The sequence below is a fragment of the Oryctolagus cuniculus genome, chromosome 7 (genome assembly GCF_964237555.1).
Source record: "Oryctolagus cuniculus chromosome 7, mOryCun1.1, whole genome shotgun sequence".
Taxonomy (NCBI): Eukaryota; Metazoa; Chordata; class Mammalia; order Lagomorpha; family Leporidae; genus Oryctolagus; species Oryctolagus cuniculus.
In genome coordinates, this window is record NC_091438.1 from 22615237 (window position 1) to 22636441 (window position 21205).

Consider the following 21205-nt stretch of genomic DNA (forward strand, 5'->3'; position numbering starts at 1 on the left):
CTCCCCGCCTTCTCAGCTCTCTGAGGCTGCCTTCCCCTCCCCCGGGCGGGGGGTGGGTGGGGGAGGGGCACTGGTAGTGAGCTCATAGGGGCGGAAGGAACTTTCTCCCTCTTCTGCTGATTGGTTCACAAACTTACACATGAATGAATCACCCAGAGGGCTCCGCGGGGGGCCCGCCTCTGCCTCTGGGTCTCCCCTGGCACCTGAGCCACAGCACTTGGGCTGTGCACATTCCTGAGCACCAGGCCTGTTGGTTCCATCAGTGGAGTGGGAGGGATGCAGACAAGGCCAGGAGCTCGCACGCTGAATGGCCGCTGCCGTGTGGTGCAGGAAGTTTTATCTTACCTGCCCCGAGCCTGACTTCCCATCAGCACAGTCCAGCTTCCGCCCAGGGTTCTATGCAGCCTGTCTACTTGTGAACTTGGATACACTGCTAGCCCTGTGCCGGGGGCGTGTCTGTGGCCAGCTTTACCCGTGGGCTCATCACTCTGCCTCGGAACCCTCAGAGCCATCCCTGTGGGCAGGCAGAGCCCTGGTCTTTCAGTGCTCATTGAGTGTATCTAAGACTGGGAAATGCTCCCAGAAGGTGTCTCAGCCCCCAAGGAACTCGTGAGCTCAGGGAAAGCCAGTAAGACTTGAGAACAAGACAGTGGAGACGTGGATCAGTGCTGAATTCTGGTTTAGATGGTAGGAGACACCAAAGGGAGGGAGTTTCTCCTGGGTAGCTGCCCATGAAGGCGGGATTGGTGCTCTGACTTGGAAGAAGAGTAGGGGCTTCCCGCCGCGGGAGAAGTCCCAGAGCTGCGCTGGGCAGAGGGAACACCAGCACGTGGTGAGGGGCTGCCATTGAGACAGGTCCTCTGCTCCACCGTGAGGGGCCTGGAGCCAAATGGCCTAAGACAGTCTGTCCTAAGCATACAGGACCTTGCTTGCGGGAGGATGGCGTCTGCGGAGCGAGCTGCTGGGATCATGGGAGCGAGGACGACTCCCACCGCCACGGCCAAGGGGGCCCGCGCACTGAGACTTAGATCCAGTCTGTTAGGGCCTTCGGAGCCCTGTAACTGAGGTGCTAAGGGACAGGCCTTCAGCACCCAGATTTATCACTGGAAGCACACTTAAGGCCACAAAATACACATTTCTAAAATTATGAGGCCTACTTAGTGCTGTGGTGGGTTAAGCCACTGCCTGCAATGCTGGCATCCCATGTGAGTACCTGTTTGAGCCCTGGCTGTTCTACTTCCAAATACAGTGCTCCGCTAACGCAGCTGGGAAAGGAGCAGAAGATGGCCCAAGCATTTGGGCCCCTGCCACCCGTGTAGGAGACCGACGGGTTGCAGGCTCCTGGCCTGGCCCCAGCTGTTGCAGCCGTTTGGGGCATAAACCAGTGAATGCAAGATCAGTGTCTCTACAACTCTCTTTTTAAAAAGATTTATTTTTATTTGAAAGGCATAGTTACAGAGAGAGGGAAAGACAGCTTCCATCCACTGGGCCACTCCCCAACTGGCTGCAACAGTGTGGGGCTGGGCCGGGCCGAAGCCAGGAGCTTCTTCCACATGGGTGTAGGGGCCCAAGCACCTGGGCCATCCTCTGCTGCTTTCCCAGGTACATTAGCAGGGAGCTGGATCGGAAGTGGAACAGCCGGGATTTGAACCGGCACTCATGTGGGATGCTGGCATGGCAGGTGGCAGTCTTAGCCACTATGGCACACCACCAGTCCCAACTCTGCCTTTCAAATAAATAAATCTTTTTTTTTTTTTTTTTTTTTTTTTTTTTTTTTTGACAGGCAGAGTAGACAGTGAGAGAGAGAGACAGAGAGAAAGGTCTTCCTTTTGCCGCTGGTTCACCCTCCAATGGCCGCCGCTGCAGCCGGCGCACCGCGCTGATCCGATGGCAGGAGCCAGGATCCAGGTGCTTTTCCTGGTCTCCCATGGGGTGCAGGGCCCAAGCACCTGGGCCATCCTCCACTGCACTCCCTGGCCATAGCAGAGAGCTGGCCTGGAAGAGGGGCAACCGGGACAGAATCCGGCGCCCCAACCGGGACTAGAACCCGGTGTGCCGGCGCCGCAAGGTGGAGGATTAGCCTATTGAGCCACGGCGCCGGCCAAATAAATAAATCTTTAAATAAGATGAGCACTCCCTTATTTTGGATTCAGAATTGCCCTCAGGACCTTTTTAATTTATTTGAAGGACAGAGTGATAGATTTTCCATCTGCGTATTCACTCCTCAGATGCCTGCAACAGCCAGAGCTAGCCCAGACTGAAGCCTGTGTGTGCGCTCCATCAGGGCCTCCCACGTGGGTGTCAAGGCCCCAGCTACCTGGGCCTCATCTGCTGCCTTCCCAGGTGCATTGGCAGGAGACGGGCTTATCAGCTGGCACTCCGATAAGAATGTGGGCTGTGGGTGTCCCAGGCTTAGCCTGTTGTGCCACAACACCTGCCCTCCTCCTGGCCTTCAAACACCTTAGCATGTCCCTTGTAACCGGATGTTCAGAACTGGAGGGGGAGGTAAGCGCAGTGAAGTGGGATCTCCTGCTTTCACACACTGGCAGGGGACGCTTGTCTGTGCATCCACTCTTCCTGTTCTTTAATCACAGCATTCAAAACAAAAAACCTGAAATGTTTGTTCACACATAGGTACTAAGTGAGACAGTGAACATTTTTCTTCCCTATGCAGCCCTCTTCCACAAGGACCCCACACAGAAGTGAACATCCATTCTTTGTGTGCTTCTAGCTTCCTAGCCACTCTGCCCCACCTGCCGTCAGCCCAAGCCTCCCTCCACGCCACAAGCACTGATTCCACTTTCTGCTTTTCATGCCCTTTCACTTCCCCCGACCCTCCCCAGTGAAATCGCAGCCAGCCAGCACCCACTTACTCCATGAAGCCGCCTCTGGCTGTGGCAGCCCTCCAGCTGTAGTCTCCCCTAATTTCTTAATGCGAACCACTCTTGTGGTTCTTCAGTGCTGCTGCAGGGCTCCTTGGGGGCGGGAGCCTGGGGTCCTGAACCCTCCTCTCCCCGGCTCTGAGCCATACCGAGCCCAGAGTGATTCTCTGGAGTTGTGTGAACTTTGTGTACATTCACCGGGAGGTGGCTGAGTCGGGGAAGAGGGTCCGGTGCAGGGTTTCTTAACTCATAGATAGGAAATTACCCAGGGGAGGGGGGAGAAGAGAGAGCAATTAGCCTCTTTCAAGATTAACCCTGAGCACATTCTGGATGGAGTTGAGCCAAGCCCCTCCCCTCCCACCCCAGGTGCTGGCGTCCAGCCCCACCTGGCAGGGCAGCTGACTTCGTAAAAGTGGCTCCTAGGTGTGAGTGGAGCCGGTCTTAGGAGCAGGAGGATGAGCACGGAGCGTGGGCAGCAGCAGCAGCAGGCCAGCAGCCGCAGGGGCCGCAGCTCTGGGAACAAGAAGTCCAGAAAGCGTAGCAAGCGCAAGGAAACCTACTCAATGTATATCTACAAGGTGCTGAAGCAGGTGAGGGGGTGTGGTGCACGGACGTGTGGGAGGCACATGGGCTGACGCCCAGGAAAGGCGCGGGCCTGGAAGCTGGGACTTGGCTTAGTGTTGGCACCAGGGCAGGCCCTGGGGCGGCTGAGCTGATCCGAGAGGCGTCTGTGCCTCTCAGTGCCCTGTGCACCTGTGACTGGCAGGAGGCGTGTAAACACGCTGCCTCCCTGATCCAGGAAATGTACAGGGCTTTGGGGTGGCTGAGATGATCACGCGGAACGTTAGCGCAAGAACACACTTCTGTGCTAGGCTGAAGGCGACTGGGTGCTGAACACATTGTGGCAAAAATGAGCGCCCTGGCCCTTTGAGGAGCTTCCTTGCTGTGCGTCCCTTTCCTCTAACGTGGGCTCGGGTGCCTTGTGTTCATCCATGAGGAGCAGCTACTGCTGATACCCACAGGCCAATCTGATCCGAAGCAACTTGGCCTTAGCGCAGAGCCTGCAGCCTACGGGGCACAGCCGGGGCCCCCACCTCCCCGGGGCTCTCCAGCCTGCCTTATATCCTCCCGTTGCTGTAGATTAGGTCCCAGGGTGGAGCCGCTCTCCAGCTTGAATCCTATGAGCGGTCTTAGTGAATTGACAGCCTTGGGTGCCGGGGGTTGGCCAGAAGGGAAGCACCAGAAGATGGGGGAGGTGAAGAAAGTGGGGTGGAGCAGGTGCCACTGAGCCCTGTGGCTTAGCAGGGGCAGTCCTGACTCCAGAGAGTGCCGCTGAGAGCGAGCCTATGCGCCTCGCTGAGCGGACTGAGTTTCTCACTCCCGCAGCCCCACGGAGCATGGGACACAAGGACAGAGGGGACTGGGGCTAAACACACCTTGCGCGCAGCTGCAGGCGGCCAGGAACCTGGCTCTAGTTCTGTCCCCACCACTGGCTCAGCGAGCGAGCTGGCCGTCACCTCTCTCCTGGCGAGGTTTATATACTCACGTTGGAGGATGTCACTGTTTTAGTAGAGATCGCCTAGTTCAAAAGCCCGTAGTGACTCATGGCACAGCCACAGAACACAGGCTTCCTGCTGCCTGGTCCTTGGGCCGTGTGGATATGCTCTTGGCAAGTAATTGGGCACTGTCTGCTGGGTTAAGTGCACAACCCCTTACCCCGCCCCAGGAGCAGCCTTCAGTGTGCTCACAGGGCGTTCTGAGGGGGTACGTTTGCTGTAGCACAGAACAAGAGAAAAGGCAAAGCCCTCGATGTCCATTGAGAGGCATGGTATAAACTGCGAATCCTCCATACCATGGAACACCATGCAAAATGCATGAAATGGAAAAGGCCAGATGCCCGCACGACTGATCCCATTTGTTAAATACAGATGTTTTTATGCGCTTGTACAGGGAGTGCAGGCTTGGGTAGTTACCTCTCAGAAACTGTAAAAGCAGGCCGGCGCCGTGGCTCACTTGGCTAATCCTCCGCCTGCGGTGCCGGCACCCTGGGTTCTAGTCCCTGTTGGGGCGAAGGTTCTGTCCTGGTTGCTCCTCTTCCAGTCCAGCTCTCTGCTGTGGCCCAGGAGGGCAGCGGAGGATGGCCCAGGTCCCTGCACCCGCATGGGAGACCAGGAGGAAGCACCTGGCTCCGGATTGGTGCAATGCCGGCCGTAGTGGCCATTAGGGGAATGAACCAACGGAAGGAAGACCTTTCTCTCTGTCTCTCTCTCTCACTGTCTAACTCTGCCTGGCAAAAGATAAAGAGAAAGAAACTGTAAAATCAAAAACAACTTGGGGATTGTAGTAAAGAGAAAACACAATCCCCTGTTTCCATGTCTGTCTGCCTTGGCCTTGCCCGCTGCCCCTGGCTTCCTGGAGCCCCCGGCTTGGGCCCAAGGCTTGCGGTGCAGGCAGAGCCCCCTGCCCCCATTAACAGTGGTGCCGCTGCTTCTGCAGGTGCACCCTGACATCGGCATCTCCGCCAGGGCCATGAGCATCATGAACTCGTTTGTGAACGATGTCTTTGAGCGACTGGCTGGCGAGGCTGCCCAGCTGGCCCAGTACTCGGGCCGCAGCACACTGACCTCCCGGGAAGTCCAGACGGCCGTGCGTCTGCTGCTGCCTGGGGAGCTGGCCAAGCACGCTGTGTCTGAGGGCACCAAGGCCGTCACCAAGTACACCAGCTCCAAGTGACCTGGGGCCTGACCCGAATAAAGGATGAGCTATTCCTGTGCACTGTGCTGATTGCAAAGAGGGCTAGGTGAAGGAGGCCACGGCCTGTGGCAACGGGACTCTCACCTTTTGAGACTAACCAGTGAACAGCACGCGCTTCCTGTTCTGTAAAAACCACATCCGCGAGCAACATGTGACGGTAACTGTGAATGTAAATTGGTCTAATTGGTAGGGAGCTGAAGTAGGGCTTGGCATGAGGACCAGAGCCCGGGTTTACTGCTGGCGTCTCCCTCTCTGGGTGGCCATTGCTATGCCTTTGTGATGCCCATTTCCCGCCAGCTGCTGTTCCACTCTGGATGACAGGCGCTGCGCTGGGCGAAGGGGCTACACAGATCCGCTCTCTAAGATGCAGACCGGCCCCTAGAGAACCTGCGGAGATCAGGATTGTCCATTTCCCCCTGACGTCTTCTTTCCCCCTGGCTTCAGAACAAGTCAGTGGTATGTTTTGGAGACATTTCTTCCCCAATGTTATTTTGCAACATGGACATTCAGGAAATGCAAGATGTCATTTATACGTGTCCTCCAACTAGACTTGCCACTTAATGTTTGGCTACGCATTATTTTTTTTCCTCATTCATTCTCTGCTCTGTGTTGTAAACACATGACCCCTAAATCCCCTCCCAAGTGTGGCGAGAGTCCAGCGAAGGGGTGGTATTCAAACAAACCTAAAATTCTTCACGTTCCCTTTTTATGTGGATGGACTCGGCTTGCTGTCATCATCCCCTTCATGTACTAACAACGTAGCGCCTTGTTTTGATGGCGGCCATTGGGCTGTGCCGTTGCACCTTTTACATGTGTCTTCTCACGCCTCACGCCTCGCAGCAGATACCTTGAGCTGAGAACCTAATGATCCAGGCTTGATTCCTGCGCCTGAAGTGGGGTAGACCCCGCAGATCTGGGCCTCCCTCCTCCCCCACTCTGCTGCTTCGTTTCACACCTTGCCACTCAATGGGTGTGGTTACTGGACCCACAGCAGCCACATCACCTGGGAGCTGGCTAGAGAAGCAGGCTCCTGGGGCAGGGCCTTGTCACAGTGGTTAAGATGCTGCTGGTGTGTAAGTGTGTGTGTTGTGGTGTAGCAGTATCCCATATCAGAGTACTAGTTGGAGACCCGGCTGTTCCACTTCCAGTCGAGCTCTCTGCTAATGCACCAGGGAAAGCAGCAGGAGGTGACCCAAGTACTTGGACCCCTGCCACCCACGTGGGAGACCCAGATAGAGTTTTTAGCTCCTGGCTTTGGCCTGGCCCAGACCTGACCACTGCAGCTGTTCGGAGAGTGAGCCAACAGATGGAAGATCTTTCTCTCTTTGACTCTCTCACTCTGTCAGATTGCCTTTCAAATAAAACCTTTAAAAAAAGTCACCACACCCAGGGCCATCTACATTTAAAAAATAAAGAGGGCCAGTGCTGTGGCATTGTAGGCTAAGCCTCCACTTGCAGCACCAGCATCCCATATGGGCACCGGTTCGAGTCCCAGCTGCTCCTTTTCTGATCCAGCTCCCTGCTATGGCCTGGGAAAGCAGTGGAAGATGGCCCAAGTGCTTGGACATGTGCAATTGTGTAGGAGACCCAAAAGAAGCTCCTGGCTCCTGGCTTCAGATTGGCTTAGCCCCAGCCATTGTGACCAGCTGGGGAGTGAACCAGCGGATAAAGATCTGTCTCTCTGTCTCTCCCTCTCTCTGTCTGTAACTCTCTCAAATAAATAAAATCTTAAAATATATAAGATATATCCCATATCAGAGTGCCCGGGTTAGAGTCCCAGCCCCGTGGCAGAGTCCAGCTTCCTGCTAATGCTGAGAGACAGGAGGTGATAGTTCAAGTTCCGGCCACCCAGATGGAGTTCCCGGCTCCTGGCTTCAGCCTGGCCCAGCCCCAGCTTTTGCACGTATTTGGGGGGAGTTAACCAATGAATGGAAGATCTCTATCTCTGTCTTTCAAATAAAAAGTGAAAAATATTTAAAATCAAGGAATGCAGGCTCTTGGGCCCATCTCAGATGGAGCATGATCTGTAGTTAATTCATAAGCACGTCAAAGTCTGGGCATTTCTCCTCTTTTCTGCTGCCTTCCTTAGCCCCCTTTCTTATTTATTTATTCATGAGCTCCTGCTTTAAAAAAAATCTGAGTTAGAGAGGGAGAGAGATCTTCCATCCACTGGTTTACACCCCAGATGGCTGGAGCCAAGCCAATCCGAAGCCTGGAGGTCCCCCACGTGTGTCCAGGGCCCCAAGCACTTGGATCATCTTCCGCTGCTTTTTCCAGGCCATTAGCAGGGAGCTGGATGGGAAGTGGAGCAGCCAGGACTCAAACCAGTGCCTGTGTGGGATGCCTGTGCCTGCAGCTTTAGCCACTACGCCACAGCACCAGCCCCCATGAGCTCCTACTTAACCCTGAGCTAATCAGCTCGCCTCCTCCCACCCCCTACCCCAGCTGAACAGAGTCAGGCTGCTGCCGGTATCACATTTTGTGTTTTCCATAGAATGGCCCCCTGAGCCTGCAGCAATGGTGGGGGATGCCTACGAGGGCTGAGAACAAGCCCAGAGCCCCCGAGCAGCATCCACCCCACCAGTGTAATCCTTGCCATGGGCCTGGGTCACGGCAGATCCCACGAGGTCGACAGGGCTGCGCTGACTCACGACTGGGGGGAGGCTGGGCCATGACGCCCTTCTGACCCCAGTGCACGGCCTCCCGGTTCCAGTGTGTCAAGAGTCGAGGTGGGTGTGCAGAATAGGAGACTGGGCCTGCGCTAAGGAATAGAGGATTCCCGTGGCTGGGAAGCTGCAGCCGGAGTGATGCCTTAGGGATCCATAGTCTTCCGGAGCCTCACCACTTCCAGGTGACCTAACACAGAACGTGATTTTCATTTGGTCCTCACAAGAGAAGTGACGGCAGTTGACGCATGCTCTGCTCTAACCTTCCAAAGCTTGCTGCTCCTCACGCCCTGCAGTCGTCATGCCGCCTCCAGGAAGTCCTCCTGGCTAAATGTCCCCAATCCTGCACCCTCCAGCCCCCTCTCCTCAGCCTTAGAACACTGGCACAATGGGTCAGAACTCTTAAAACCAGGCCGTTCTGGCCCCTGGCTTTGGAGGGTGGGGTCAGGCTAGAACCACAGAGAATCTGTGCATTCCACCGTCAGCTCACAAAGGGCAGTGAGGAGGAGCAGGAGCCATGTCTGAGGGGTGAGAGAGCGGCTGGGGTGGAGCATCATGGCTGGGGAAGTCAAAAGCAAAGGTGCTCCCCGCCCTGGGAGCCAGGGGGCTGGGCGGCGGTGGGCACTGGGCCCGCTCTTGCTGGGTTCCAGGGATCACTCAGCTCCCGGGCTGCCTTGCGGGTTCTTCAGACTCCCCTCTGGTTGTTAGTTCCAGAACCAGGACTCTGCCCTGCGCAAGGGCCCCTTCCTCTAACTCACCTGCCACCCCACCCCCACCCCAGGCCACTGCAGCCTCCGCAGGCAGCAGGTTCCCCTGGAGGGACCCAGCCCGGGCTGCCTTCCTCCCAACTCCCTAACTCAGGGCTCACCCTTTCCTCTCCTCGCTAATCCAGCAGCGGGGCCCCAAGACTCCGTCCTAGGGCTCTTGCTTCTCTGAGTCCCATTCCCCGGGGTCCCCCTCACTTCACTGAGGTCCACTTGGGTGCCGCGAGGAACGGCACACCCCAAGCTCGCCGGGGCCGGTCTCCCGCGCCCGCTGTCCCCGGCCAGGCGCCTGCGAGCCCGCGGTGCGTTGCCCTCTCTCCAGCGCTTACCAACGCCTCTGGGACTCCTCCCACGTGACCCTGCAAGAGCTGCTGGACCGCGAGCAGCCCCTGCTCGAACCCGTGCCCGACCGGGAGCGGCAGTCCTTGCAGTACAGGATCTCGTCGCTCTACCTGCACTACCTGGGGCTTCTGCGCCGGTTCGACACCGTCTATGACCAGATGGTGCAGCCGCAGAAGCGGCGGCTGCTGCGGCGCCTGCTGGATGGCGTGGCGGGCCGCGTGCTGGAGCTCAAGGATGAGCTGGTGCGCACCGACCTGTGCGAGACGCACTGCATGGACCGCGTGCTGCAGGATCTCAAGCTCACCCCGGTGGGTGGGTGGGCGCGCGGCTAGGGGCGGGGCCCCGGGTCTGGTTGGGGGCGGGCCTTGGCTCCCCCCCCCACACACCCCGTGGAGCCACGCCCCGGCCAGTGGAGTTGGGGCGGGCTGTGACACTTGCGCGCGCGCGCACTCATTTGCCAGGAAAGGAGGGTGGGGGACATCGGAAGGTGGAGTTGGTCCCTCTGAGAGAGGCTTTGGGAAGCCCGGTGCGTGGAGGAACTCCGGAGGTGGATGGAGACCCGGGCCTAGGGCCCCAACCCCCAGGGCCAAAGGAGAGTGGTGGGATCCCACAGGTGCGGTCCTAGGGCCAGTGATACCCGCCTCATCTGGGAGCTGGTTGGAAATGCAGACTTGCTGGCTGAGCACCAGACCCCGAACATCTGCACACCTGCCTGTTCCAGCCTCCAGTCCTGCCCCCAGCTCTGGGCTCAGTCCTTGCTCCCCTGTGCAAGGCGGTGTCAAGGTTTCTTCCAATGGAGGAAAAGCAGATTCCCCAGGCCCTGCCCTCCCAAGGCTAAGGGAAGGCCTAAGAATGTGCATTTCAGAGCTTCCCAGTGGATTCTGATGTGCAGCCTGGTGTGGGACCCGTGCCCCCTCCCATGATGCTCTGGAACTCAGCCCTGGCCAGACACTGGGAACCAGGAAAGAGAGGGACGACCCTGGGGGCAGGTCTACCTCATATTCTGGGAGCGTCCCATGCCAGGGCTCTGGAACCGAGGGAAACGGCAGGAGGGAACATGTGAGAAGCGGACAGCAACAAGGGGTCAGCCCGATGGCCCAGGCTGTCAGTTCTTGATCCTCCATTGTTCCTGCTGCCCGCCCCCCCCCCCCCCCCAGGCAGACCTGGAGGTGCCGATCCCCAAATACTTCCTCCTGGAGCAGAACAGTGCTATCAAAGAGCGAGGGCTGATTCTGGCTGAGATCCTGTCCCGAATGCGTCCAGCGTCTGTGGAGGAGGTAAGTGGGGGAGGGGAGAGACGCTCTGAGACTTGCCATACGCCCTGTCCGGAAACAGGGATGCCATCCCCTGGGAGACAAAGAGGCCCTGCCCTGCCCAGCCGCACGGTGCTCTTTGGCAATCTCTGGCCTCCTTTGAGACTGCTCTTGGGCTCCTTCTGTCACTCCGGTGCCGGGCAGGGCTTGGGCCCCCGCATGTCCCAGGGGAACGGTACCCCAGGGCATCCTTCGTGGCTATTTGCTCAGCTTTCCACCCTAGCTGTAAGCTTTTCCTTGTACTCTCCTGCTCTTTTGCCCCTGCCCTGGCCAGGCCCCTCCAGTGATGCACCGGACTGATGCCATCATTCTAGCGCAACGCGCTGAGCGGGCCAGGCAGGGCCGGCTCCGGGCCACTTTCATGCGAGAGATTCGGAAAGAGGAGGAGCGGGATCGCAAGAGTCGGGAGGAGGGGCGGCACAAATTCACTCAAGACCAGTCAGCTGTCATCATACAGAAGGTAACCCTGGGCACCCAGGGCCGGGGCCAAGTGGAGGCCCTGTTTCTGGAAAGCCTGCTGGGCTCCGCAATGGATCACGGGAGTGGTAGTGGTGGTGCCTGATTCCATCGCCGAATCATAGCTGGATCCTACACGCCCCTGGCGCTGGCATGTGACACATTAAGCTGACACTTGGGACATCGGCATCCCATACTGGAGTGCCTGGCTCTGCTTCCAATCCCAGCTTCCTGCTAACGTGTACCTGGGGGACAGCAGGTGATGGTCATGTATTTAAGTCCCCACCACCCATGTGGAAGACTTAGATGGAGTCCCTGGCTCCCGGCTTAGTAAGGCCTGGCTGTTGCAGGCACTGGGGAGTGAACTAGCAGGTGTTGTTCTTGGAAGAAGGTTAAGCTCCAATCTGTGCTTAACAGAGACAGCAGATTCGGGTGGCGATGAGAAGAAGGGAATTTCTGGGGGGCCTTGAGCTAGGTGGCTTGGGTGCTTACCAGGAACCACTTTCAGTGTGCACCTGCCAAAGAGATGTCTTCCCTGGTGTGTCTCTTGCCCTGGTCCTAAAGCTCCCATAGCCGTGACCTTCTGAGACCTTCCCTGAGAGAGTGACTGTCACTTCTCCCTGAGCCCCTGAGCCTGATTCCTGCAAACGTGCACTGTGGAGACCATCTACAACCTGTGTGTCTCATCTGCCAGGTGTGGAAGGGCTACCTACAGAGGAAACGCACCCAGCTGGACCGCCGCAGAGAGATGGAATTCATTGGCATGGTGAGCCCACCCTGGCCGCCGTGGCAGGGAAGAGCACAGGGCTGGCCAATGTCAGCATCCTCTGTCCCACCTCTCCCCTTCCCCAGAGTACAGGGTCCCTCCCACCCCACACCAGCCACTCGTCCTCCACAGGTGCACTGGGAGCTCCTAGGTGAGAAAGAGGTGGGAGGTGGGTGGGAAAACCACAGACCACGCCCCTTTATGGCAGCTACTCCTGCTTCTAGAACCCCTAAAGGACCTCCAGTGTGGGGCGGAGAGGGCAGTAGCACAGAGCATCCAGGCTCCACATCCCTGCCCCTGCTGGAAGGAGAAGCTGTAGGGCGGGCCCCGTGGGAGGAGGCTGCAAGGCCGGCTGCAGCACCCATACTGCAGCTTCTGCGAGCAGCCTTGGGAAGCCACCAGGGGCCATGGGGAGGGGAGGGCGCAGCCCCTAAGCCAGGGCTTTTGGGGCTGCAGCCTCCCCACTTGCTCTGGTCACCCCCAGACTTCTCCCCAGTCCTGCACGGAAGAGAACCAAGTGTGAGCATGAGGGTGGGGAGGGGGGCAGCAGCCCATGTCCACGTGTCTGAGTGTTCAGGCCCGGGGAACGGGCCATGCTTTTTGAGTGCTGCTGTCCTCTGCTCTCTGGCTCCTGGGACCCGGTTGGTCCCTGCTGTCACGGAAAAGGAGCTCCTGGGGACAGGGGCTCTGCTCTGGGCAGATGCTGCGGGGGCCTGGCTGATAGAGAGGTGGGGAAAGCCCAGGCCTGGGGGTCTGAGGGATTGGAAGGAAGGGAGCCCCTCCAGGGCCTGAGACACGAGGTGTGGAGCTGTGGCATCTTGGCAAGCTGGGGTGGCTACTATGGGACGCCGGGGCGGGGCGGGGTGGGGGACGCTGCAGAAGGACGGAGGGGCCCGTGGCTGCTGTGGGGGAAATAGCAGAGACGTGTTGGGGGCCTGCAGAGCTGGAGCTCCGGGAGGCCGCAGCGGCCGGAAGGAGGCAGGGGTCGGCCTCGGCGGATGGGGGGGCCGGCGCTGCGGTGGGTGAGGAATGAGCCGGGCCGCCCGGGCCATCAACAGTGTGAGCTCAGCGTTTTCAGTAATTGTCTCTGCACAGAGTGATATTTAAAATACATTTGGGAGCCAATGAGGCGGGAAAGTGGCTGCGAGAGCGCCTGCCAACTCGGCCGCCGCGGGCGGGGCTGCGCATGGGGGCTGGGGCCGGAGGCTCGCAGGGGAGGCCGCGTGGGGGGAGCGGGCAGGGGGGCCAGGCCGGATGCATCTAGCAAACTCATTATCACAGTAATTTACACAGACGAGTTTCAGCTCCAAACACAATTTCTCCTGATGCAGGCATGCCCGTTGTTCCGTGTGGGTGTGTGTGCAGGGCTGCGCCTGTGTGGGTGGGTGGGGGGGTGCGAGCAGGGGGCAGGTGTGTGTGCCCGAGGCTGGGTCCTGCCATCCCCCCTCCAGAGCCCCTCAGCCTCTGTCTCCACTCCCGCCAGCTCCCCTCGGCCAACCAGGTGGAGCACTTTGGCATCATCACGCAAGCATCCTTTGGGGAGGATATTCGCAGGCTGCGACAGAGGGAGAAGGAGGAGGAGTTCCAGCAGGCGCTGGTGAAGGCCCATGAGACCCTCACCGAGACCGAGGGGCCGGACATGAAGGAGAAAATGAAGGAGCAGATTCGACAGTGGTTTATCGAGTGCCAGTCAGTGTCCCTGGCCTCACTGACCCAACCCTCAGCCCCTGGTTCCCTCCTCTCCCATGTCCCTGGAGGCCATTCCTACCCCCACAACACACACACACTTCAGTTCTGTCTTCCAGTTCAGGCTGGTCTTTTTATCCATCTTCCTGCACTCCCCAAACCCTGCTAACCCTCTTGGTTTAAACCTTGGGCCCCCCAAATTTATGACCATCTTCATATCTGACTTCCCATTGCCTTGAAAGAAGACAAAATGCCAGGACAAGACGGGAGGAGTGTCCACAAATGCCCCTAAGCATGCTCTCCTTTCCATTTTGTAACCCTCAGTTCCTCCCTATCTCCATCTCCCTTGTCCTTTGTCTTTCACTACCCTTCTCCCATTCACCCAACCATGCTTCTCCACCCATCCACACATCTAACCACCCATCCACCCCTCCATCCACCCATCTATCCATCTACCCTTCTACTGATCTATCTATCCGCCCATCTATCTACCCATCCACCTATCCATCTACCCTTCTACCAATCTATCTATCCACCCATCCACCCACCCACCCATCCATCCACCCATTCATCTGTCCAACCAACTGTCCATCTATCTAGCCGGTCACTCATCTGTCTCTCATCCATCTTGTGTCCACTTAGTGCCCTTACAGGTCGGTTCCCTGACTATCCAGATGAGGCTTCAGGGGGATCCTACCTGATCTTTGCAGACAAGACTCCAGAACAGGTATCCGGAAGTGGGGACAGGAAGTTCTCTGTGGCAGGCAGAGCCTGGAGTAACAGAGTAGTGGCAGTGGGGTGGAGAAAAGATGTGGCCAGAGGAAATACAGTAACTAAAACAGTAACTACCAAGGCTGCATGGGGATGGTGGGCAGGGAGCACCCGGGGCCGGGAGACGAAATATGTCCGTGAGGCCCAGGAGAGAGCAGAGGCTGTGGTCATGGCACCCTTTCCTTCCCAGACCCCAGTTCCGTCTCCACGTGTTCCATCCCCTGGGCCCCATCAGTTGCCCTGGGCCTTGGGAATTCTTGACCCTTCCCAGTTTGGGGCCCTGTATTCTCTGTTCCTGTACAATCTCCTTGGCCTGCTCTGAAACATCCTTTGTCATTGGTCACAGGTGAGAATGGAACTGGAGGTACAGGACAAGGAGAACAAAAAAAAGGAGCAAGACAAAAATAAGGAAAATGAGACGGAGAAAAAAGAGAAGAAGAAGAAAGGGAAGGAAGAAAGAGCTAAGAAGGGGGTAAGGCATCTCTCAGCATGTGGAGCACGCAGGCAGGGAGGGAGTAAGGCCGGGAAACTTGTGGTAGAGAGCCTGGTCCAGGTAAGAACTAGGCCAGGTGATGATCAAGGTCAAAGGCAATTTTTATTCTAGGAGGCGGAAACAGTGCTGAAAGTGTCACCATCCAGATTTGTACCTGTGATTAATGCTGGACATGAGGAGTATATAAGTAAGAGAAGGGAAGGCTAGGGAGGAATATGCCAGCCTGGGGGCATCTTAGGGTCCTTGATCATGGGGATGGGGGTAGCTGGGCTGTGGCCATTGGGGTGCTAGTCTGGGATCTGGGAGCATAAGCAGAGGGGATGGTGCCAAAGTGGGAGAAGGATGTGATTTTTTGGGTGGGAGCTGTCATGGATTCAGAGCTGAATCCTGTGGGTCCTCGGTTCTGGGCTCAACCCTTTTGTCTGTGGTGTGAGTGGAAGCAGCGCTGGTGCCCAGGTAGGGCAGGAGGACCAGCCGGGGTCAGCTCCCTGGACCTCGTGTGTGTGCGTGTATGTGAGTGCGCGTATGCACACAGGCACGTGTGTGTGTGGGGGGGGTGCCTGGCACTCTCACTTTCACATGCCGCACAATATTCTGCCATCAGGCCTGTGGAAGAACCGGAATGACGGCTTGTACCCCAGTCAGAGCTTTGACTCCGAGAGCCTCCGGGAGGAGAAGAGGAAGGAAGTGGAGCTGGAAATTCGCATCCAGGTGTGACGCCGGCTCAGAGCTACCTGCAGGCCACTCCCCCCACCCAGCCCAGGCCCCCGGCTCATCGTCTGTGCACCTGTCTTCCCTCCATGCCTCATCCCAGCTCCACCTGCTCTCCTCGTTCCTCCTTGTCTTCCTCTGCCTCCCCATTGTCCTCTTTCTCCCCCGAGGTGCCTGATGCAGTAGACACATGGAGGGCATGTGAGGGGGTCTGAGCTGGAGTCAGGTTAGCTGTCCACACCCCACCACTATCCTCACGAACCCTTAAAGGGCACGGACAACATGCCCCGCCCCATGCCGTGTACTTTAGGAACAGCAGATCGTGTCGCCCTGCAGGCAACCCAAGAGGCAAGTCCCACGGTTTGCCCATCATACACAGAGAGGTTGTCCAGCTGCTCCAGGTCACAGAGACTTTAAGGGGGTGGATCTCAGCCTGGAATCCACCTTGTGGGCTTCTCCCACATTGATGGCTTTGAGAGCTAGGCTTGTAAGTGTGCAAGACTGATTTAGGACTGACTATGGGCAGGTGCAGGGGAGCAAGGAAGGCCAGGGCACGCATGGGAAGGCCTTGGTGGCTGTCCAGCTTTTTCCAGGTTGGTATGGATCCCCCCCAGACTCCTCCCCTTTCCCTCTCCCAGCCTCCATCCTTAGCTGTCCCACGGGTCCTCCCCAACCCTGGGCTGCCTCCCACACTGCCTGCCATATCCAGGTGGATGAGCTGATGCGCCAGGAGCTGAAGAACCTGCGTCTGGCTGTGGACAAGGAGGAGGAGAGACCTGTGAAGCCTCCAAGGGCAAGATGAGGGGCTAGGACTGGGCAAGGGAGGGCACACAGGGGCCAGGGAGGGCAGAGGAACAATTACCTATATGCTATTTCCAACCAGAAAAAGTCTAAGAAGAAACTTGGGAAGAAGAAGAAAGAGAAAGATCTGACCTCAGACAGGTAGCAGCCCTTCTGTGCCCACCATGGCCTGGGGGGGGGGGGGGGGCTGGTCTAGGACCGGGAACCTGGTCCTGGTCCTGGTCCTGGTCCTGTTCCTGGTGCTGCTGTGTGAGCTCAGGGAAGTCACTTCACCTCTGATCCCTGGCCTTGTTCACCAAGTGTCCACCTTTCCCAACCCACAAGATAGCAGTGAGGATCAAATAAAGAAGAAGTGTTGATGTAGAATAAGACATGGATGGAGTTTGCAACAACGAATCATTATTCCCCTCACCCAAGACCCTTCCTCTAGGCTTTTAGTTCAGTCCCCATCAAAGCCGTCTCCCTCAGACTCCCACTCTGGGACATCCGAGGGCCTGCCCGTGGGCAACAGTGGTCACAAGCACACTGATGTCCGCCTGAATGGCCTCCCTCCCACCTTTGTCTTAACCTTGGCTTCCAGGAAGAGGACAATGCTTAACCCGAGTGGCTGGGCTCCTGAGGGCAGAGTGATGGGTACTCCTGCAGAGGGCGCTGCCTTCTCACACAGCACCCACTGCAGGGCCCCTGCCTCCTGGAGTGGGGGACTGGGGCTGCACCTGTGGCCCCCTGCCATCCAGTGGCCCTACAGATATTTGTGTTGGGTGGAGACCACTTGTCCCCTCTCCTCCCCATCTCTGTCTTCCTTTCCCTCATCCTCACTTTCTCATGTCCTTGGGGACACCGTCCTCTGTCAGGTCCCTGGACTCTCTGTATGAAGAGCTTGTCATTATGGGCCTCATAAAGAAGAATGAGAAAGTGGCATTAAAAGATTATATTGGTGAGCCCTGCACGCCCAGCCCCTGCCTCCAGCCCGGGCCGTGCCTTCCTTCCAAGTGAGCCTTGTCCTCCAGTGGCTCTTAGCTCTGCCCCAGGGAAAGCCACTCACCAGGCGGCCACCTGTCCCCTCAGGTGACTGCCTCTACCTTGGAGCTACTCTGAACTTGGCAAGAAAGTTGCCTATGCCCTCCCTGTTTGATGTTCGACAGAACGTGGCCCTGTATGGGGTCCTTCGGCTAGGTGAGAGTGATGAGCCAGCCCTGGGCAGGTGGCCTGGCTGGGGGTTGCTGGGTCCAGAGTCAGTGGCTGGGCATGCATGTCCTGCTGTAGCCTCCACTCTCCAAGGCTCTGTGGGTCTAGCTGGCCTCCCCCTGCCTTCCCCAGTCCCTGTTGGAGATCACACCGAGAACTGTGGGCCCTGCACCTGCTGAGGGCCCAGAACACCAGCCCTTACTCATCTCCAAGTGACATCCAGTGGTCTGCCCTGTTCTCAGAAGACCAGTCCTATTAGATACCAGACTGGGGGTGTTTCATCACATGCCTTTTAACTGCACGCCACCTGATCGGGCGTGCAAGCAGGGGGGGTGGAGGAGGGCAGAGGCCCCTGCTTACCGCTCTCCTTGTCACGATCGCTGAGCCACTCAGAAGCCTCTAGGCTGCCTCTCCGGGCTTCAGGGCCCTTGAAGTTGAACCATGACCCGAAGTTCAGCCTCCCCGGCCCCTGGCCCTTGGCCTGACCCCCTGCAGAATCTTCTCCAGCGCTGGTCCATCGGCTGCCTCTGGCCCCTGTTTCCTTCCTCCCAAGGATCCCCTGACATTCACTCCATGGCTCCTCTCATCCGCTCCATCCTGCTGGTGGGCCCCTCCGGCATGGGGAAGAAGATGCTTGTCAATGCTGTGTGCACAGAAACCAGCGCCAACCTGTTCGACCTATCGCCCAACAACCTGCAGGGCAAATGCTCGGGCAAGAATGGGGTGCAGATGATAGTGCACATGGTCTTCAAGGTCGGGCAGTTCTGGTTCTCCGACTCGTGCCCCGGACCAGGGTGGCCTTTGTTCCGTAGGAGCTCACCCGTTGACCTATGTGGTGTGACCCAAGACTGAACCCGTGAGGTCTCCCTACCTCCCCCTGCCATGAGCAGGGATTCCTCCCGAAGCCCCTGCAGTGGGGAAGGTAGGAAGGCGGCAAGGAGGCATGATATGCAATGCCCCTCTCACAGAGGGCTGTGCCACTGGCCACAGAGTCCAGTTCACACGGGGGTGTCACCTATGAGCACAGGCCCAGAGGGCAGGGTTGCTAGGATGTAGGGAGCGGAGATCTGGGGACTCCAAGGTCAGTCATTGCCCAAGGCCTGCCCAGGTGCTTTGGGGACGTGCCCCATGCCCGGGGACATCGCAGGTCTGAGTTTGCCTCCCTGCCCCTCTCCAGGTGGCCCGGCTCCTGCAGCCGTCCGTGATCTGGATTGGAAATGCTGAGAAGAACTTCTATAAGAAGGTCCCGAAGGAAGAGAGGAAGGTGAGGAGCTGTGGGTGTGAAAGATTTCATGGACAGCCAGCAGGAGCCGGGGCAAGACCCGAGGGCTTAGGCTTGTTCCATTCACTGCATACCTCTCCCCCGCCACCTTGCATAAATCCCCTGTGCCTCATGTGCCCTGCTTCCTGGGCTCTAGGGGGGCTGCCAGACCCCCCCCCACACACACACACCTCCCTCAGGACTGAGTGTGGGCTATGCTCTGAGCTGAGGGGTCCAGGTGGCCCGGTAGCCACGTCTCAGCCCACTGCCATACCTCCCTGGAGCAGATGGACCCAAAGCGAATTAAGAAGGACCTCACCAGGGCCGTACGGCTGCTGGCTCCTGGAGACCGTGTGATGCTGATAGGGACAACCAGTAGGCCACAGCTGGCCGAAATGAAAGGGCTGTGCCGGGTCTATGAGCGAGTCCTCTTCATCCCGCGGCCTGACTATGCTTCTCGCTTTGGTGAGCCCAGCGCCATGGGGATGGGCTGGGGATGGGATCCAGGGACCACTGCCCCCATCCATCTTCCCATCCCCTCACCACTGCTTGGAGCCCTCACCTCCAAGGTTGCTGGAAGGGCGACGAGGCAAGCTGCCCTGTGGCTGGGTCTTAGCCTCAGCCCCATGGATATAGGCCTAGGTCATTTCATCCTCTGCATCTTGGCTTCCTTGTGTTAACTTGGGAGGATGCTCCTTGTAGCTCCGATCCCATGCCTTGCCAGGGTGGAGGAGTTGGGGTGCAGGAGTTGCTCCCCCAGAAGCACAAAGCTTGTTGTAGATACCAGGTGGAGGCTCCATGCTGCCCCTCCATACCCTGTCCTCTCCCCATGCCACAGTGCTCTGGAAGCATATGATAGAGGCCCAGGGAGTCCAGGTGACCCAAAGCCTGGACGTCAGTGCCCTGGCCAAGGTGTCTGATGGCTACACACCCGCTAACATTCTCCAAGCCACCCAGTTGGTGCTGAATGAGCGGCGGCTCCTGCAGCTCTCCAAGCGGCCCCTGGTGGCCTCAGAGTTCCTGGGGTACCTGGCGAAGATGGATCCTGTGTATAAGGAGGAGGAGGAGTCCATGAAGGTGTGGCTCCTGGGGACGGGGGCCTGAGGGCCAGCAGTGCCAGCAGGGAGTCAGCCCTCTGGAGTACACCCCGAATCCCTCTCTCTGCTCCCCCAAATAACCAGAAGGTGGTTGGATTAGAGGGAGTTCCGTTTGAGAGGGGAGAGGGAGCACCCAGAGGCCAAGGCATAGGGGGTGTCTGTCCTGGCCTTTTGGGGCTGGGAGCCCAAAGGGGTCCCCTGTGTATTAAGAGCCCTTGGCTGGCTCTGGCAGCTGCGGAACCCATTTCCCGCACCCCTGGGGTAGTGTCTATCCCTGGGGAAAGAGTGGCTTTGAGAGCCCAGGAGAGAGGGCTGCAGGGGTGGAATGGGGGTGCTTCATGGCCTGGAGTGTTCAGCTGGGAGCAAGGGGAACCTCAGCTCTATCAGGAACCCATGCTCTGCGAGAGTGGACAAAACTGGACGCTGGAGAAACAGCGTCCACAAACAGGAAGGGGTGAGGCCAGGGGGGCAGAGCCAAGGTCGAGGTGTGACCCCGTTCCTGCTCCCCTGCCACCCAGGAATGGTACTTCAAGACCCCACTGGGCAGGAAGAACGTGAAACTCGGCAAAGAGCAGATGGAGGCCGAGGAGGCCAAGTTGGCCAGGGAGAAGAAGAAAAAGAAGTGACACCCCAGAAGAGGGGGACGCCAGGCAGTGCCCAGGGGTGAAGGAACCCGGGGCAGAGGCATAAATGCCTAGATGGCTCAGGGCTGGGCTCTCTTGTCCATCCGTCTCCGCGCCTCCTCCACCCCAGCCCCACCCTCATCTGCACCCTGCTCCCCGCCTCCCCGCCTCTCTCTGCTCTGGCTCCCAGATCCTGTTCCTGGCCCTGCCCCCACCCTCACCCTGCTCTCTTCCTCCTCAGGGTGCTTAAGGGAGAGAAACCAGGAAGGCAAGAAGAGAAGGGAGGAGGAGGGTGGCAGTAAAGCCTACTGGAAGTGAAGGGAGCCTGGTTCTAACTCCGCCGCACCGACAGTGCTTTCCTGGTTAAGCCTCCGGCTGCTCTGCTTCTGATCTAATGCCCTGGGAGAGCAATCGGTGATGGCCAAGTACTTGGGCCCTGCCACCCATGTGGGAGACCTGGATTGAGTTCCAGGTTCCTGGCTTCCGCCTGGCCCAGACCTGGCTGTTGAGGCCATCTGGGGCATGAACCAGCAGATGGAAGATGTCTGTGTGTGTGTGTGTGTGTCTCCTTCTCTCTCTAACTCTGCCTTTCAAATAAATAAAATAAATCTTTTTTGGGGGGTGGGGGAAC

General features: G+C 58.1%; 2 protein-coding genes and 1 long non-coding RNA gene across 6 annotated transcripts; 2 read left to right on the forward strand and 1 right to left on the reverse strand.

Moving 5' to 3' along the window:
- The first annotated feature begins 1819 nt into the window (after positions 1-1819).
- On the forward strand, positions 1820-5744 carry H2BK1 (H2B.K variant histone 1). The gene is made up of 2 exons (XM_002715073.4): positions 1820-3472; positions 5379-5744. The coding sequence occupies exons 1-2, from the start codon at positions 3338-3340 to the stop codon at positions 5613-5615; spliced, it is 372 nt and encodes a 123-aa protein (XP_002715119.3). The 5' UTR covers positions 1820-3337; the 3' UTR covers positions 5616-5744.
- A 44-nt stretch (positions 5745-5788) lies between these two features.
- On the reverse strand, positions 5789-9123 carry LOC138850497 (uncharacterized). The gene is made up of 2 exons (XR_011390312.1): positions 8566-9123; positions 5789-8492 (listed from the first exon to the last, which is right to left on the reverse strand). It is a non-coding gene; the product is annotated as an uncharacterized lncRNA (long non-coding RNA).
- Positions 8710-20892, forward strand: IQCA1L (IQ motif containing with AAA domain 1 like). Of its 4 annotated transcripts, XM_070077306.1 has the most exons (20): positions 8710-8830; positions 9389-9716; positions 10566-10685; positions 10996-11181; positions 11872-11943; positions 13427-13632; positions 14272-14356; positions 14747-14872; positions 15005-15080; positions 15498-15604; positions 16314-16397; positions 16488-16546; positions 17260-17342; positions 17474-17581; positions 18147-18346; positions 18771-18857; positions 19142-19319; positions 19693-19931; positions 20470-20614; positions 20816-20892. In XM_070077306.1, exons 1-19 carry the CDS (start codon positions 8820-8822, stop codon positions 20575-20577), a joined length of 2463 nt encoding a protein of 820 aa, XP_069933407.1. In that variant the 5' UTR covers positions 8710-8819; the 3' UTR covers positions 20578-20614; positions 20816-20892. The 4 variants fall into 4 exon arrangements, with proteins under 4 accessions (XP_069933407.1, XP_069933409.1, XP_069933406.1 ...); XM_070077308.1 differs by lacking the exon at positions 19693-19931; XM_070077305.1 differs by lacking the exon at positions 20816-20892 and having other exon boundaries at positions 20470-20658.
- The last annotated feature ends 313 nt before the right edge of the window (positions 20893-21205 follow it).

What these genes read in the sequence shown, in the direction of transcription:
- H2BK1 (XM_002715073.4), top strand. Translation starts at nt 3,338, where the DNA reads ATGAGCACGGAGCGTGGGCAGCAGCAGCAGCAGGCCAGCAGCCGCAGG. An exon ending in TCTACAAGGTGCTGAAGCAG is followed by an intron (nt 3,473 to 5,378) that starts GTGAGGGGGTGT and finishes CTGCTTCTGCAG; the next exon opens with GTGCACCCTGACATCGGCAT.
- IQCA1L (XM_070077306.1), top strand. An exon ending in AGATGGAATTCATTGGCATG is followed by an intron (nt 11,944 to 13,426) that starts GTGAGCCCACCC and finishes CACTCCCGCCAG; the next exon opens with CTCCCCTCGGCCAACCAGGT. An exon ending in TAGTGCACATGGTCTTCAAG is followed by an intron (nt 18,347 to 18,770) that starts GTCGGGCAGTTC and finishes GCCCCTCTCCAG; the next exon opens with GTGGCCCGGCTCCTGCAGCC.